Below are 13608 nucleotides of genomic sequence, written 5' to 3' on the forward strand. Positions count from 1 at the left end.
GGGGCTCAATGTTTTCCCTCGATTTATGGAGACTCCGGCTCTCAGACCTCTTCCTGTGGGACCAACCGCATCTTTCGCAAGTGACGTGCCCTGAAAACAGTGCTCTGATTTGCATGACCACACCCACAACGTGCATGACCTCAACCCACTAGCGTAGCAGTTGCGCACCAAGCAGCACGTCAGTCACATCAGAGCAGCCCAGTGGTCAAGAAGAACTGAGCAGCTATGACATTAAAAATAAAAAATTCGCTGAAAATTGGCTGGAGAGCTGAAGACTCAGGTGGGGCAGGCGGTTTCCAATATCAAAACAAACATCCAAATTCCACGGAGCGCAGGCGAAGGCGAGCGTACCTCAGATCAGCCGCGCCCGATTTGTGGTCCTGGCGCCGTTTGTGACTCTCCAGCTGCGTGCCTCTTCGGGATGGGGACGGGACGGGGAAACAGCCTTACAGGTGACCGCAGAGCCTCAGCCGAAAACCGAAAACCAACGTGCAGCACGTTCCTGCGTGCCAGGGCTGCCCCGCCCTGTTCCTGGAGCTCTACCATCTTGTAGGCTTTTCATTTCAACCCTAATTTGGCATACCTGATTTAACTAATTAGCAGCTCAATGAGATCTTTAGCTGTTCAATGAGGTGTGCTTTGTTTGGGTTGGACTGGAAACCTTGCAGGACAGTAGATCTCCAGGAACAGGGTTGGGCAGCCCTGCTGTATGCTTTTCCCAATGAGGGCGAATATGAGCAATAATAATAATAATAATGAACAATTTCCTGCAATAACAGAGTCAACTGTTACCTTTCTGTGCAAAAGAGTGATTTCACCACAACAGAAGAGCCAGTGGAGAGAGAGACAAACATAACTGTGGGAAAGTAGTCAACACCAGGCCCAGGAGAGACAGCGTTTTACACCAGGGTGAACAGACAGGACACGGGCACCCACACATCTGTGCTTTATTGCTGTACAGGAGTTCATATATAAAACAGCCAAAACAAGATACACAACAAGACACGCTTTATCCCCCTCCCCCCCCCCACACACACATTTAAGTGGAACAAAAACTTGCATTTAATTTACAAAAAAGAGGGAGAGAGAGAGCAACAATTAAAAAGCAGCAGAACGTTTTGCTGTTTCGAACGTGGGGTATGGCGTATGATCGCAGTGACCTTGTATTGAGAGAATTCATACAGCGTCTCTGAACCTTGGGCCAGCATTTCGGCCGCAATCTGAGTGCGGCAAGACAGGTCTGCCAATTTCACCCGGGTGAAAATATTTAGCACCCGTAGGAATGAGAGCATCACAGACATGACCATGCACACACAGGTGAGAAATAAAGGACTGACTGTACTGGGAATCTGAGACGATTCGTACTCATGTTCGCTGAGATCTACAGGAGATCCGACACGATTCGTGCTCATACGGTCACAGCACATGGGGGAGGGGGCCTCATTAACCAATGGTGTGAGGAGTTAAGAGTGTAAAAATTTGATCTCATGCACAGGGTGTGGAATGTTTTCACATGTATGGATTCACAGTGATATTCCCTACTATTGTTTCTATCTTAATACATTGTACTAACCGGAAATAGTATAATACTTCAAAACTGTGCTTGTTAACACTACTTGAATATTGCCTAGAAAACACTAAAGGTTAGCTTTAAATGGGGAATGTATGCATGTAGCACATAACGATAGAATCCACCTGACACCATGAAATCTTTGCTGAATTTGTAAGTGAATGTAAATAATAATGCCCAGGGTTTTTAAAAAAACAAAAGCTTTCTTTAAATGTTTTGGCAGTGTCATAAGCCCACTTATACTTTCATTTCATATCGGACAGCCAGACACTTTCAGAAATAAAAATTATTGGAGGCAAGAAACCCACCATCACAAGAGAGAAAAACTGGGAGATCTGTGCTGTCAGTTATCTTTCCCGAGTGACAACATATCACTCTCTTTCCAAAGCTGGGAAGTTAACGTAATCCAAATGTTTAGAAAAACCATAACTCTAAATCTATTGACATATACAAACTGTTTTCCACTTTTAACAGCTGGCATGGAAATAGTCATTTTGGGCTTATATGAAACCCAAGGCTTCAAATAGCCCAGCCTGCTCATGGTCTGACATCTATCACTGGAATGTATACGTACAGCCTAAGGTTTTCCCCTCTTGGCACAAAGAGCCCATATACAATTCAGCTCACTGGGAAAAAGTCAAATGAAAAGGATTTTTCAACCGCGCACAACATTGTGTGTGTCAAAAGGCGGCAGGGCCACCCCTCTGACCAGCAAAATGGCAACCGAATCAGAAGCATACAGATGTGCACGGTCCAGACTGTGCCTAAATTTGGGAATGTTTCCACGCAACTTCCACGCAAAATCACGCACCTTAGCACCATGAAAATACGCATCCACGTGGTTTGGGATTAAACCTGTTCACGCACTCCGCTTGTAAACAAGAACCAAGGATTTCTATCGCATGTACGTACATGTGTACATTGGCATGTGTTGTATTTCTGGGTGCACGATTTAAAAAAAATTTATTTTGCATTTGCCAGAATTAATAAGACAAATGTCATGGAGAGAGATCTACAGTTCAAGGTGATGTTGCTTTGAGGTGCATCAGAAAGTCCGTCCAGCCTCTCTCTTCGTGATTGGATGGAATATTTTAACCTTAAGTTCTACCAGAGATTATATAGACATACCAGATGCTGGTATAACTAATCAGATGCTGCTTCCTAACTACAGGATATTCCTGTCCTATTTAACAGAACAGAGCATGCAAGACTATTGGTCCTTGGTCACGCCTCTTAAAGAATCGTCAGGAGACGCAGCCAAATTGGAATGAGATGGATCTTTTTCTGCCGAGAATATGGAACCGAGCATCTGGTGAGTCTAAGGAATCTGTGGCTCACATCTGTGCATGACCCTTCTCGAAGGTATGCTTACGCTGCTGTGACTAATCAGAGACCATTGCCTAGCCTGCAGCAGCCTATCAGAGACCAAATCAGTGGCCAATCAGGGATCACCGGTTAAGCCACTGCAGTCCATCGAAAGCTTCAGAGACAGAGGTGAAGCGTCTGATGGACTTTCTTCTCTAAGCTGGGGCCTGATTCCGAGTTACCCTTGTACGAGCGAGAGGATTATCGTACCGCAGGGGCGTAAAACTCAGATTCCGGAGGACCACTGCATCCGCTGGTTTTCCTTCGTGCTCTTGCCCTCAAGTGCTTAAATTTAAGTCATGGATCGGGTAAAGGAATCTGCACACCCTGTTCTCAAGGCTTAAATTGGCTGCTGACTGAGTGGAATCGACAAAAACCTGCAAATACAAAAGTCAGAAAGGAATATGTGCAGATAGGAGGACCCTCAGGACCACAGCTTGACCCCCCCCTTCGATTGGAACAGGAGCACGTTGTGCTGCATACAGGCTTGTGTTTGAGTAAATGCATCCAAGGCTGATCAAACCTACACAGCACAGTTTCTAACAGTGTGCTTTACCCACGCTTGTGCTACTGGGGGGGGCTTTTCTTAGCTAACATCATTTCCACATAAATATATCCATCGTGAACCCTAGAAGGGCTTAACATGACGCATATCTATGGATTATATCGTTTTCCACATTAAAATTATATTCACAGGATTAAAAAAAAAAAAAAAAACTCCCATGGCTGACTTCAGTTCCAAGAGGAGCAGTCATTGGCAGACCTCCTGCGATATCACTCCTGAATTTGGGGAGGCGCTTGGCACCTTACATCTCCCAAGAGCGACTCTGGATCAGAGTGGACGTAACAGAGCCGGCTTAACGTGCACTGCAAAAACCTCAGAGTAGAATCGACTCTGACAGAATACTCTAATACAGTAGATACCGTCCCTACTGGATACCGTGAGAGTTGGTTTAACACCAGTAGCTTCGCTACGGTGCTTTAGGGTGCGGACTGAGAAGAGCCTCAATCCCCTTTCTGAGGAGACCGTGGAAAACCATGGGGACATAGACATACTTTTATACAGGGCTCTAATACGTTTGGGTTCTTCTGATGACTCCATCCCAACTCAGAGTGTATGAAGCCTCCCTCTTGTTGGTTTACACTCATCGCACTGAAGCGCACTGTCCATCTGTGAGTGAGTGTGTGTGCGTGTGTGGGCATGTGTGTGTGTGTGTGTGCGCGCGTGTGTGTGTGTGTGGGCATGTCTGGGTGTGTGTGTGCAGGTGTGCATTGCGCGTGCGACTGTCTGTGGGCCAAGGCCAAGGCTGGTCTCTAGTCTCCAGCTGAGAGCTTGTGGAGTCGCTGGCCTTCCCTGAAGCTGTACCTCTGTCTCACGATTCGAGAAGCTCCTGAGCTCATCACAAATGGCTGTCTGTAAACTTCAGAGACGTCAGAAATGCCCATTAAATGCATTCAGCACCAATAGAGTGTGTGAGAGTGTTGTCTGCAGAGAAAGATGAAGTCTTTTTGAAAAGCCACAGGACCCCAGCGCCCGTGGATCAGTCTCCATGATGCAGGGGAACGTGTGAAAAAGGACAGACACACCGCAGACCGTGATTCAGCCGCTCATTCTACACCGGGGTCAGACACCACCTGCGCCTCTCACAGTATTTGGCTTGGAGTCAGAGACAGAGAGAGGGAGGGAGGGAGAGAGAGAAAGAGAGGACAGAAGAGGAGAGAGAAAGAGGGAGAGAGGGGGGAGAGGCAAATGAGGGAAAGGGAGAGAGAAGAGGGAGGGGGGGAAAGAAATAGAGGAGTAAGAGTCAGGTGGGTGAGAGAGAGAGGAGAGAGAGAGAGGGCAGAGCACCAGCAGGTGAATGTTGATTGGCTGAAAGAGGGACCGTTACGGGAAGCCGGAGCTGTTCTTGCAGAGCGGGGGAGGGGTGGAGCCAGGCTCACGCTCCACGGCGTGGAGCAGGCGCTGCCAGTCAGTCCTGCGCCACTCCAGCAGCTCCTGCAGGGCGGCGCTCTTCTGCGACAGCCTCATCTGCGGCGTCACCTGAGGACGGGGGACAGACGCTTCAGGAAGTGCATGCTGATGCTGACGACGCCCAGACGTAGCCAGCAGCATGCCTGAGCTCGCAAGCCGAGCATATATCTGAGATGTAAACGCGTCATGAAAGTGAACACTCAGAACAAGCACCAGCATCACCCCAACAAACGCAGGGATTCCTGTGAATCCTTTCTTTAGCAGATTATTATTATAATTTTTTTTTTAATGAATGAAATTTGGTGCCCAGTGTGCACGCAACACCTCAACTGAAAGACCAATCCAGCAGCCCCCCCCCACCCCCCCCGAAAATGAGGTTTTTTAACCCGAACCGAGCACAGAGGGAACTAATACCATGGCGGCCACCATTCCTGGAAGCGCTGCAACCTGCTCCAGGGGCAGCTCTGCTAGCTAATAGCCTCAGGAAGCTTGTAGCATACCCCCTGCGTGCTGCTATCCCCGGCTGTACACTGCCGGCACGGCCACCAATCCCGTTTGAGCCGAAGTAAACGAACATTACATTACAGGCATTTAGCAGACGCTCTTATCCAGAGCGACTTACACAACTTTTACATAGCATTTTACATTGTATCCATTTATACAGCTGGATATATACTGAAGCAATGCAGGTTAAGTACCTTGCTCAAGGGTACAACGGCAGTGTCCTTACCCGGGAATCGAACCTGCGACCTTTCGGTTACAAGCCCAGTTCCTTACCCACTGTGCTACACTTCGTCCTCAGAGCCAGAGCGGCTCGAACGGGCCTGAGCGTGTACGTGCCGAGCGCGAGCGTAAGAGCGCGCTCGCGTGCGGCTAATGAATGAGCCCGCAGACACGCTGGGCTTTTAATACCCGGGTGTTTAAACTCCCAGGGGCTTGTAAATTCACCTGGTAGAGTCAGATGCACGTAAAACCCACACACGAGGCGCCTGCTCTCTCTCTCTCTCCTTCGCAGTCAGAGAGAGAAAGAGAGAGAGAGAGAGACAGTCTGGCTAATCAGCACAGGTCCCAGGTGCTAAAATAAGCTAATGAGCGTAGCAGCGGTAATGGGGTGGGGGGGGGGGGGGCGTTATGTCACTTCTCGCTGTCAGACACACAGCCCTCTCACGCGGATGCCAGGGACACTGAGACAAAACGGATGAAAGGAAAAAGGTAAAAAGAAAAAGATGAAAAGCAAAAGAAGAGACTCTGAGGAAAGATAAAGAAGGGGGAAAAAAGGTAGGAAGAAATAAAAGAAAGGGAGAAAGAAAGCAGGAACTGCAGAAAAACGAGGAGGATCTGTGTGAGCGTTCTCGGGGGGGGGTTCGTTTTTGGCATGCCCACCTGGGGAGTTTGTGTTGCTGAAGCAGTGCACGTAAAAAGAAAAAAAAAAAAAGTTTACTAGTACCCACAAGCAAAGCACAGAGAGATCGCTGAATCTGTACAAGACACAGAGCCCCCCCCTAACACGGCAGCGACAGGAACATTTCACAAAATGTCAGCGCTAAATAAAGTGGCGAGCCCGACCTGTCTCTCCCTCCGCACGGCGTGTTCGAACGCTACGCCGCCGCTGTCGAGGAATCCCAGCCAGCCGGCTCGCTCACACACACAGGGAGAGAGAGAGAGAGGGAGAGAGACAGGCTGTTCCGGATCGCGCCGTGCGCTATGTGATAGCCTGCATAATTCATCGTCTCTAATTCATAATTTACCTCCGTGCCGCCGCGGCTATTTTCAGCTCAGCTGTCGCTGCTGTGCTCATCTGCAGCTGCCTGCTTCACCCACCAGAGCGTCAAGGGCTCCCATTGTGATCTTCCCGCCAAATTATTACTGCGTTGAGAGACAAGTCCTGTATCTGCAGCGGTAACTGCTATATATCTGCAGTGCTAAACCCCCTGTATCTGCAGTGCTAAGCCCCCTGTATCCGCAGTTATAACCCCCCTGTATCTGCAGGGATAAACACCCTGTATCTGCAGGGATAACCCCCCTCGTATCTGCAGTGATAAACGCCCTGTATCTGCAGTGATAAACCCCCTGTATCTGCAGTGATAAACCCCCGGTATCTGCAGTGATACACCCCCTGTATCTGCAGTGATACACCCCCGGTATCTGCAGTTATAAACCCCCTGTATCTGCAGTGATACACCCCTGGTATCTGCAGGGATAAATGCCCTGTATCCGAAGTGATAAACCCCCTGTATCTGCAATACTAAACGCCCTGTATCTGCACATACCAAATGTCTAATTTTTCAGGAGCCGTAGATATAGATTTTGAATATTTTCTGGTGCAAAAGAGCTTATTTCAATTTCTTCAGGAAAAAAATGGCCCTGAATTCTCCAGGACTGAGCACTGTTAAAGCAGTCGCCCTGAGCATACAGCAGGGATCATCAACCCTCAAATCCAAATCCAGCCCTGGTTTTCTTTTCTCCCGGGTAACTAGTGCTACCAATTGGCCAGACTGTCTTCACACCTGACTCCCAGGCAAAGGGTGCGTGGAAAACCAGCAGTTCTTGGCCCTCGAGAGTTGCTGATTCCTGGTATACAGGGTGAAGCCCCCCATGTCACATTCGTTCCAGAGAGAAAGGGGAATACAAGTATTCTAAATTTCATACCACAGGCTGCGATTCAGAAAAGACCACAAGGTTTGTTCTACAAAAATGCATTAAGTCCGGATATAGGAGTGAAACCAGGACGTCTCCGCATCAAACGTCCACAGGCGAATGGCTGCAGGAACACATCTGTGCACATGTGCATGGGTGCATGTGTATGTGCATGCACATCAATGCACGTGTATGTGCATGTGTATGTGTTTGTTTATGTGCGTGTGCGTATGTGTGCATGTGCATATATATGCATTTCCATGAGGATGGACTAGCAGATGTGCACAAATAAAAAATATGCCAGCTGGTTGTACGCCAATGTTTGTTTACGGATTAGTGGAATCCTGCAGGTCTTCAAGTGTGATTGGATTTCAGAGCGTGCCAGGAGAGTAAAAGCACAGCAACTGTAACTTGGGGTAAAAGCAGAGCTGTAGGATGGTACAGTACCTCTGGGTAAAAGCACAGCTACCGTAACTCTGGGTAGAAGCACAGCTGTAGGGTTCTACTGTAACTCGGGGTAAAAGCACAGCTGTAGGGTTCTACTGTAACTCGGGGTAAAAGCACAGCTGTAGGGTTCTACTGTAACTCTGCGTAAAAGCACAGCTGTAGTGTGGTACTGTAACTCTGGGTAAAAGCACAGCTGTAGAGTGGTACTGTAACTCAGGGTAAAAGCACAGCTGTAGTGTGGTACTGTAACTCTGGGTAAAAGCACAGCTGTAGTGTGGTACTGTAACTCTGGGTAAAAGCACAGCTGTAGAGTGGTACTGTAACTCTGGGTAAAAGCACAGCTGTAGGGTTCTACTGTAACTCTGGGTAAAAGCACAGCTGTAGTGTGGTACTGTAACTCTGGGTAAAAGCACAGCTGTAGGGTGCTACTGTAACTCTGGGTAAAAGCACAGCTGTAGGGTTCTACTGTAACTCTGGGTAAAAGCACAGCTGTAGGGTGCTACTGTAACTCAGGGTAAAAGCACAGCTGTAGTGTGGTACTGTAACTCAGGGTAAAAGCACAGCTGTAGTGTGGTACTGTAACTCAGGGTAAAAGCACAGCTGTAGTGTGGTACTGTAACTCTGGGTAAAAGCACAGTTGTAGGGTGCTACTGTAACTCAGGGTAAAAGCACAGCTGTAGTGTGGTACTGTAACTCTGGGTAAAAGCACAGCTGTAGGGTGCTACTGTAACTCAGGGTAAAAGCACAGCTGTAGGGTGCTACTGTAACTCAGGGTAAAAGCACAGCTGTAGTGTGGTACTGTAACTCTGGGTAAAAGCACAGCTGTAGGGTTCTACTGTAACTCTGGGTAAAAGCACAGCTGTAGGGTGCTACTGTAACTCAGGGTAAAAGCACAGCTGTAGTGTGGTACTGTAACTCAGGGTAAAAGCACAGCTGTAGTGTGGTACTGTAACGCAGGGTAAAAGCACAGCTGTAGTGTGGTACTTTAACTCAGGGTAAAAGCACAGCTGTAGTGTGGTACTGTAACGCAGGGTAAAAGCACAGCTGTAATGTGGTACTGTAACTCTGGGTAAAAGCACAGCTGTAGGGTTCTACTGTAGCTCGGGGTAAAAGCACAGCTGTAGGGTGCTACTGTAGATCTGGGTAAAAGCACAGTTGTAAGGCGCTACTGTAGGTGAGCTGTTTATGGGGGGAAAAAAGTCCTGCATTCTGAGTGGCGTGCTGCTGCTCTACCCCCTCTTAAATAAACAGACGCCTCTCACTCAGCACAGAAGCGGATTGAGAGAGGGAACCAAGAGTGACGGAAACCTGGCAACCCCCTGATTTTAAGAGACAGTTTAAGACTCGACTCACTTAATAACAGACAGGCGCGAAAGCAGCAGCGGCAGGCTGGGGGGGGGGAAGGGGGGGGCTTTCTTTGGCAGAGAGGAGCGTGCGAGGCGCCCATGGACGAGCCGGCTGATTGGTGCTTTAATTAATGGCTGAGTGGAGCCCGAGAGCTGGGGCGAGCTCACCGTTCAGCCACTCAGGATAATCTGATTTCTCCCGTTCCTCTCTCCAATCCCGGGATTTACTGCGCTGTCTGCAGGGTAAGCCTTTAAAGGCACGCTCCTGTCCCACGCGAGCCGTCCCCCCCGAACCGTGGCACGACCGGCTCCGCCCCCTCCTATCGCACGCACACACGCAGCGCGCACCACACTGCCACGGCGGCCTCTTTAATGAGACCGCCTGACCGCGAATTAAATCTGAATATGGGCAGCTCGCTCGATTAAAAACATGGCTCTGCGCCTTTTTAATGAGCCCAGACATACGAGCGAGGGCGTTTCCCGAGGGCCAGTGTTGAAGGGAAACGGAGATTCTTTTTTAAACGTTTCTGAAGTACTGGTTCTGTCTGTTCCGACCTGCAAACTTCAGAGCATTTGACTCTACTATGAAAGACAGTTTGCCAAGCACACATCGATATTAGCGCAGCAAACTAACCCTTTAAGGCGTAAGATATGTGATCAGAATGTTCTTAACTGAACATTCTAGTGCTGATGTAACAAGCACTACTGGTAATTCAGAGCAACGGAGTTCTAGAACACCAATTTAGAATTTTGAAGAAAAAAAAAAACATTCCAAGAAACTAACTCTCCAGAAGGCAGAAGAGACAGACACTCCACAGCTCCAAGAAGCCATTTCAACGGCTGCAGATTTTTTATTTATTTATTTTCCACAGCTCAACGACCATTCCGGAAAAGCTGGGTGAACGTGCATGAGAAGCGGAACACACACACACGAAGCGAGGGAGCGGTGGAGATGGCGTGCGAACGCTGCGGTCTTCGGCTGAGCCGAAGGTCGTTGTCGCATTGCCCCACGCGCTCCTGCGCACTTCCTCGAGAGCGGGGAGGAATTTCAGGAATGGAGCTTTCGACGAGAAGATTATTTCCAGTGAGGAATACCACTTTCAAAATGTAGGACAAGAATTCCCAGCCAGGAAAGGCACTTTCAAATATAGGAGAAGAATCCCCAGTGCAGAACGGCACTTTAGGAAAAAAAAAGAAAAAAAGAAGGAGGAGAGGTCTCTGTAGGTATGGCATCTACATTCCACAAAAGTGAAATGTCTTCCCTCGAATGTGCCTTTGACAAGTTTCCATGTCACATTTGTTAAAAGCATGCAGTGGCTCTTGGGCACTTTCCCACTTTGGTGGGTGTTCTCCAGCAATAGAGAAATGTCAGAATCTGAGTCACATGATACGGGACAGCATCAGGGATGCTTCAGTCAGCTGCCATCGCTAAGGGCATGCACACCTGCAGTAGTTATTTATTGGCAATTAGCAAAGCTATTAATTGGCAAAAATCACAAATTCTGCAGCATTCTCAGATTTATTTCAACAGGATAAATTCTGGCTAGTCTGTCTTCAATTCCCAAAGCATACTTATGACAAAACACTCCATCCAACAGTTATGTACATAAGAAATAAAATCATAAGAAATCCCCAAAATTGACTAGCCAGGTTTCAGCACAATGTATCATATGACAATGACGTTTCCTGGAGTATAGCTCATACTTTTAAGTGACTTGACTTTACTAAAGTAAACTGTCCAGAAACAAAAAGAATTTTTAAAATTAAGACAAGCTGTCTTAAAAATCTTGTTACATTCTCAAATTCGAGAAGCAAGGGAATGCTACAGTAAAAGATAATTAAGAAAAAAACTATTATCGTTGGGGGTTATTGCCAATGGATAATTGCTACACAGACCATACCTTGTAGACCACACCCTCGGTGAGCACACAATGTAAAACTAAAGTGGTGTACCCTCAATGGAAATATGTCTCTGTCCTCTCTTTAGTGACGCGGAAGCCAAATGTAACACTGAAACATGCCGTTCACAGAAGCTGTATTTGGCAAATATAAGCAGTGCAGTGCCTTGCAGGGGGAGGGGGGGCAGCTTTCAGAGCAGCACTGCAGAGTCAGTAACATTCCAGACTCACCCCGTACCAAAATCTGAGGGGCAAAGCTAGCCCTCCTACCTCAGAGAGCAGCTCCTGTGCCAAAGGGTGAGAAGTTCAGATGACCCCTCTGCAAGGACATACACAGGAAGACAAGACAATCCACCTTTAAACAGAGAGACCAAACACAGGAGGACAAGACAATCCCCTTTAAACAGAGAGAAACACAACACAGGAAGACAAGACAATCCAAGAAATGGAGAGTTCTCCCCCACCCTGGTGCTAAAGATGAACAGGGTAGCCAGGTGTCAGCCTGGAATGAACTGCAGAAAACAAGAGCCCCTAGAACAGGAAGTCTCTCCATTTTGACAGGAACTCCCCCTCTTCACAAGTGAAACGCTTTCCCTGGAGCGTGGCGAGCTCCTCATCGCTATAGAAGGAGCAGGAGGTCAAAGCTGAAGGGGATCACCTCCCGAGCCGCAGCATGAAGAGAAGGACGTTCGGGAAGACATAAAACCAACTCCCGCTTTCCCGGGGGGGCGGGGGGCCCATAACCCTCACATTTCCACGGTTTTTACGGGTTCTTTCTTTGAACTCAGTTCCAAGCAGCGCACCGTTCCCGCCCAGTGTCAGCATGCTATTGGGTATCTTCATGAGGTACTGAGCCTCAGGAAAAACAGCGGTCCTCGTTCTCCTGTCCAGAGCGCGAGCGAGTTAAACATGGCCGGGGAGCTGGGGGAACGCGGCGGGAACAGCGGCGGGAACGGCGGGGTGAGAGCGTAACGACAGCCGAAGGGGCGGGAGTTCGGTTTCACTTCAGGGGCAGGTCGAGACCTCTCGCCCCACAGCGGAGCTGCGGTGATTGAATAATTCAAGCTTTATTTAAAGCACAGAAGGAACCACCACTCTGTCCCTGCATGCACCGGAGACCTCGTCGGTTCCGCACGGTCATGTGACCTTTGATATGCGAAGCGGGGAAAGGGGGGGGGGGGGTTAGTGAGACGTGTTGCACAGCTGCAGTTCCACCACTCTATAGCCGCGTTTCCACCGCAGGAACTATACCCCGGAACTAGGAACCTTTTGAGGAACTCAGTGCGTTTCCACCGCAGGAACTAGGGTCTAAATTTAGTTCTGGGGGCTTTGTTTTACCCCCCAAAACGTTCCTGCTCGGGGGGTAGTACTTTCCGAAAGTACAGGAACCTTTTGGGTGGAGCTTGCAGCGCTGAACATTTCTGATTGGTCGAGTACTCGTAGCATTTGTGTTGTATTTATTTTCCGCCATTACCCGCCATGTTTGAAAACATGCAGCGGCAAACCAATTAATTTTCATAATAACTTCAAATCAAACTTGTATGTTATGCGGCGCAGTAGCCTACTTTTGGTTATAGCCTGTCAACGTCTTGGAATTATAACGTGTGCTCTTCTGTTCTTTTCTTGCTTTAGTATTCGTTTTATAAAATGCTAAGCATTCGTGCTGGGACAGCATATTACGTAGGCTACCAAAACATTCAAACGGATTCATTCGGTTGCTGAATATTTTCTTCCGGATTTTCTTTGTTAGCCCGTTGTAATGGACTCAAAACGTTTGATACAGTTATGTGATGTATGCGGTAGTTCTGCATAATTAACATTGGTGATACAGTACAAGCAAACTGGAAATCACCTTCCGCACTTTTTATCTGGGTAAAATAACAGGTTAATTCTAGTAATCTTCCCTTTAGCTTTTTCAGACTGTCGTAATTTTACTCAATTTTACTGCCATTTTTCAATTCCACGAAAAGACCAGGAAGACTATGGACTCATTTATGGTGCATGGTTCGCATCTGGAGGGCACACTTCGCTGCTCGGCTAGCAGTAACTTCGAAGGAAAGCAAACGGTGGCTGTACCACTACTAATTTACATTTTCACGCAAGTCCGAGTTTTCGTTCTATTCTTGTCATTTTGCGATTAGCCTATATGGAATTGACGACCAAAAAGTAATAAAACAGCAAATTGTTTACAACGTGTGCATGTTTTCTGCTGTTAATGAATGTGTTTGAGAGGATATATGAAAATCAATAAATACAAAAGTAACCATATATAGTCATTATTGGTAACCCCTCCGGGCTGTCCCGGTTATTAGAAAATAATGTAGGCTACTTCGGTGGTAGTATGGGGTTACAGAAGAAATCATATGACAGATG

The 13608-nt window shown here is 47.8% G+C and overlaps 1 protein-coding gene across 7 annotated transcripts in view; it reads right to left on the reverse strand.

The window, feature by feature from the left end:
* Positions 1-930: 930 nt before the first annotated feature.
* LOC135240569 (unconventional myosin-XVI-like) overlaps positions 931-13608 on the reverse strand; it is a 99362-nt gene continuing 86684 nt past the window's right edge. For 6 of the 7 annotated variants that reach the window (XM_064310187.1, XM_064310188.1, XM_064310186.1 and 3 more), the window contains one exon: positions 931-4976. In XM_064310187.1, coding sequence (XP_064166257.1) covers positions 4821-4976 — 156 coding nt within the window. In that variant the 3' untranslated portion in view covers positions 931-4820. Of the gene's footprint in view, positions 4977-11505; positions 11555-13608 lie in introns of all 7 variants that reach the window. The other variant, XM_064310189.1, reaches the window with a different exon arrangement.

The sequence above is a fragment of the Anguilla rostrata genome, chromosome 15 (assembly GCF_018555375.3).
Source record: "Anguilla rostrata isolate EN2019 chromosome 15, ASM1855537v3, whole genome shotgun sequence".
Taxonomy (NCBI): Eukaryota; Metazoa; Chordata; class Actinopteri; order Anguilliformes; family Anguillidae; genus Anguilla; species Anguilla rostrata.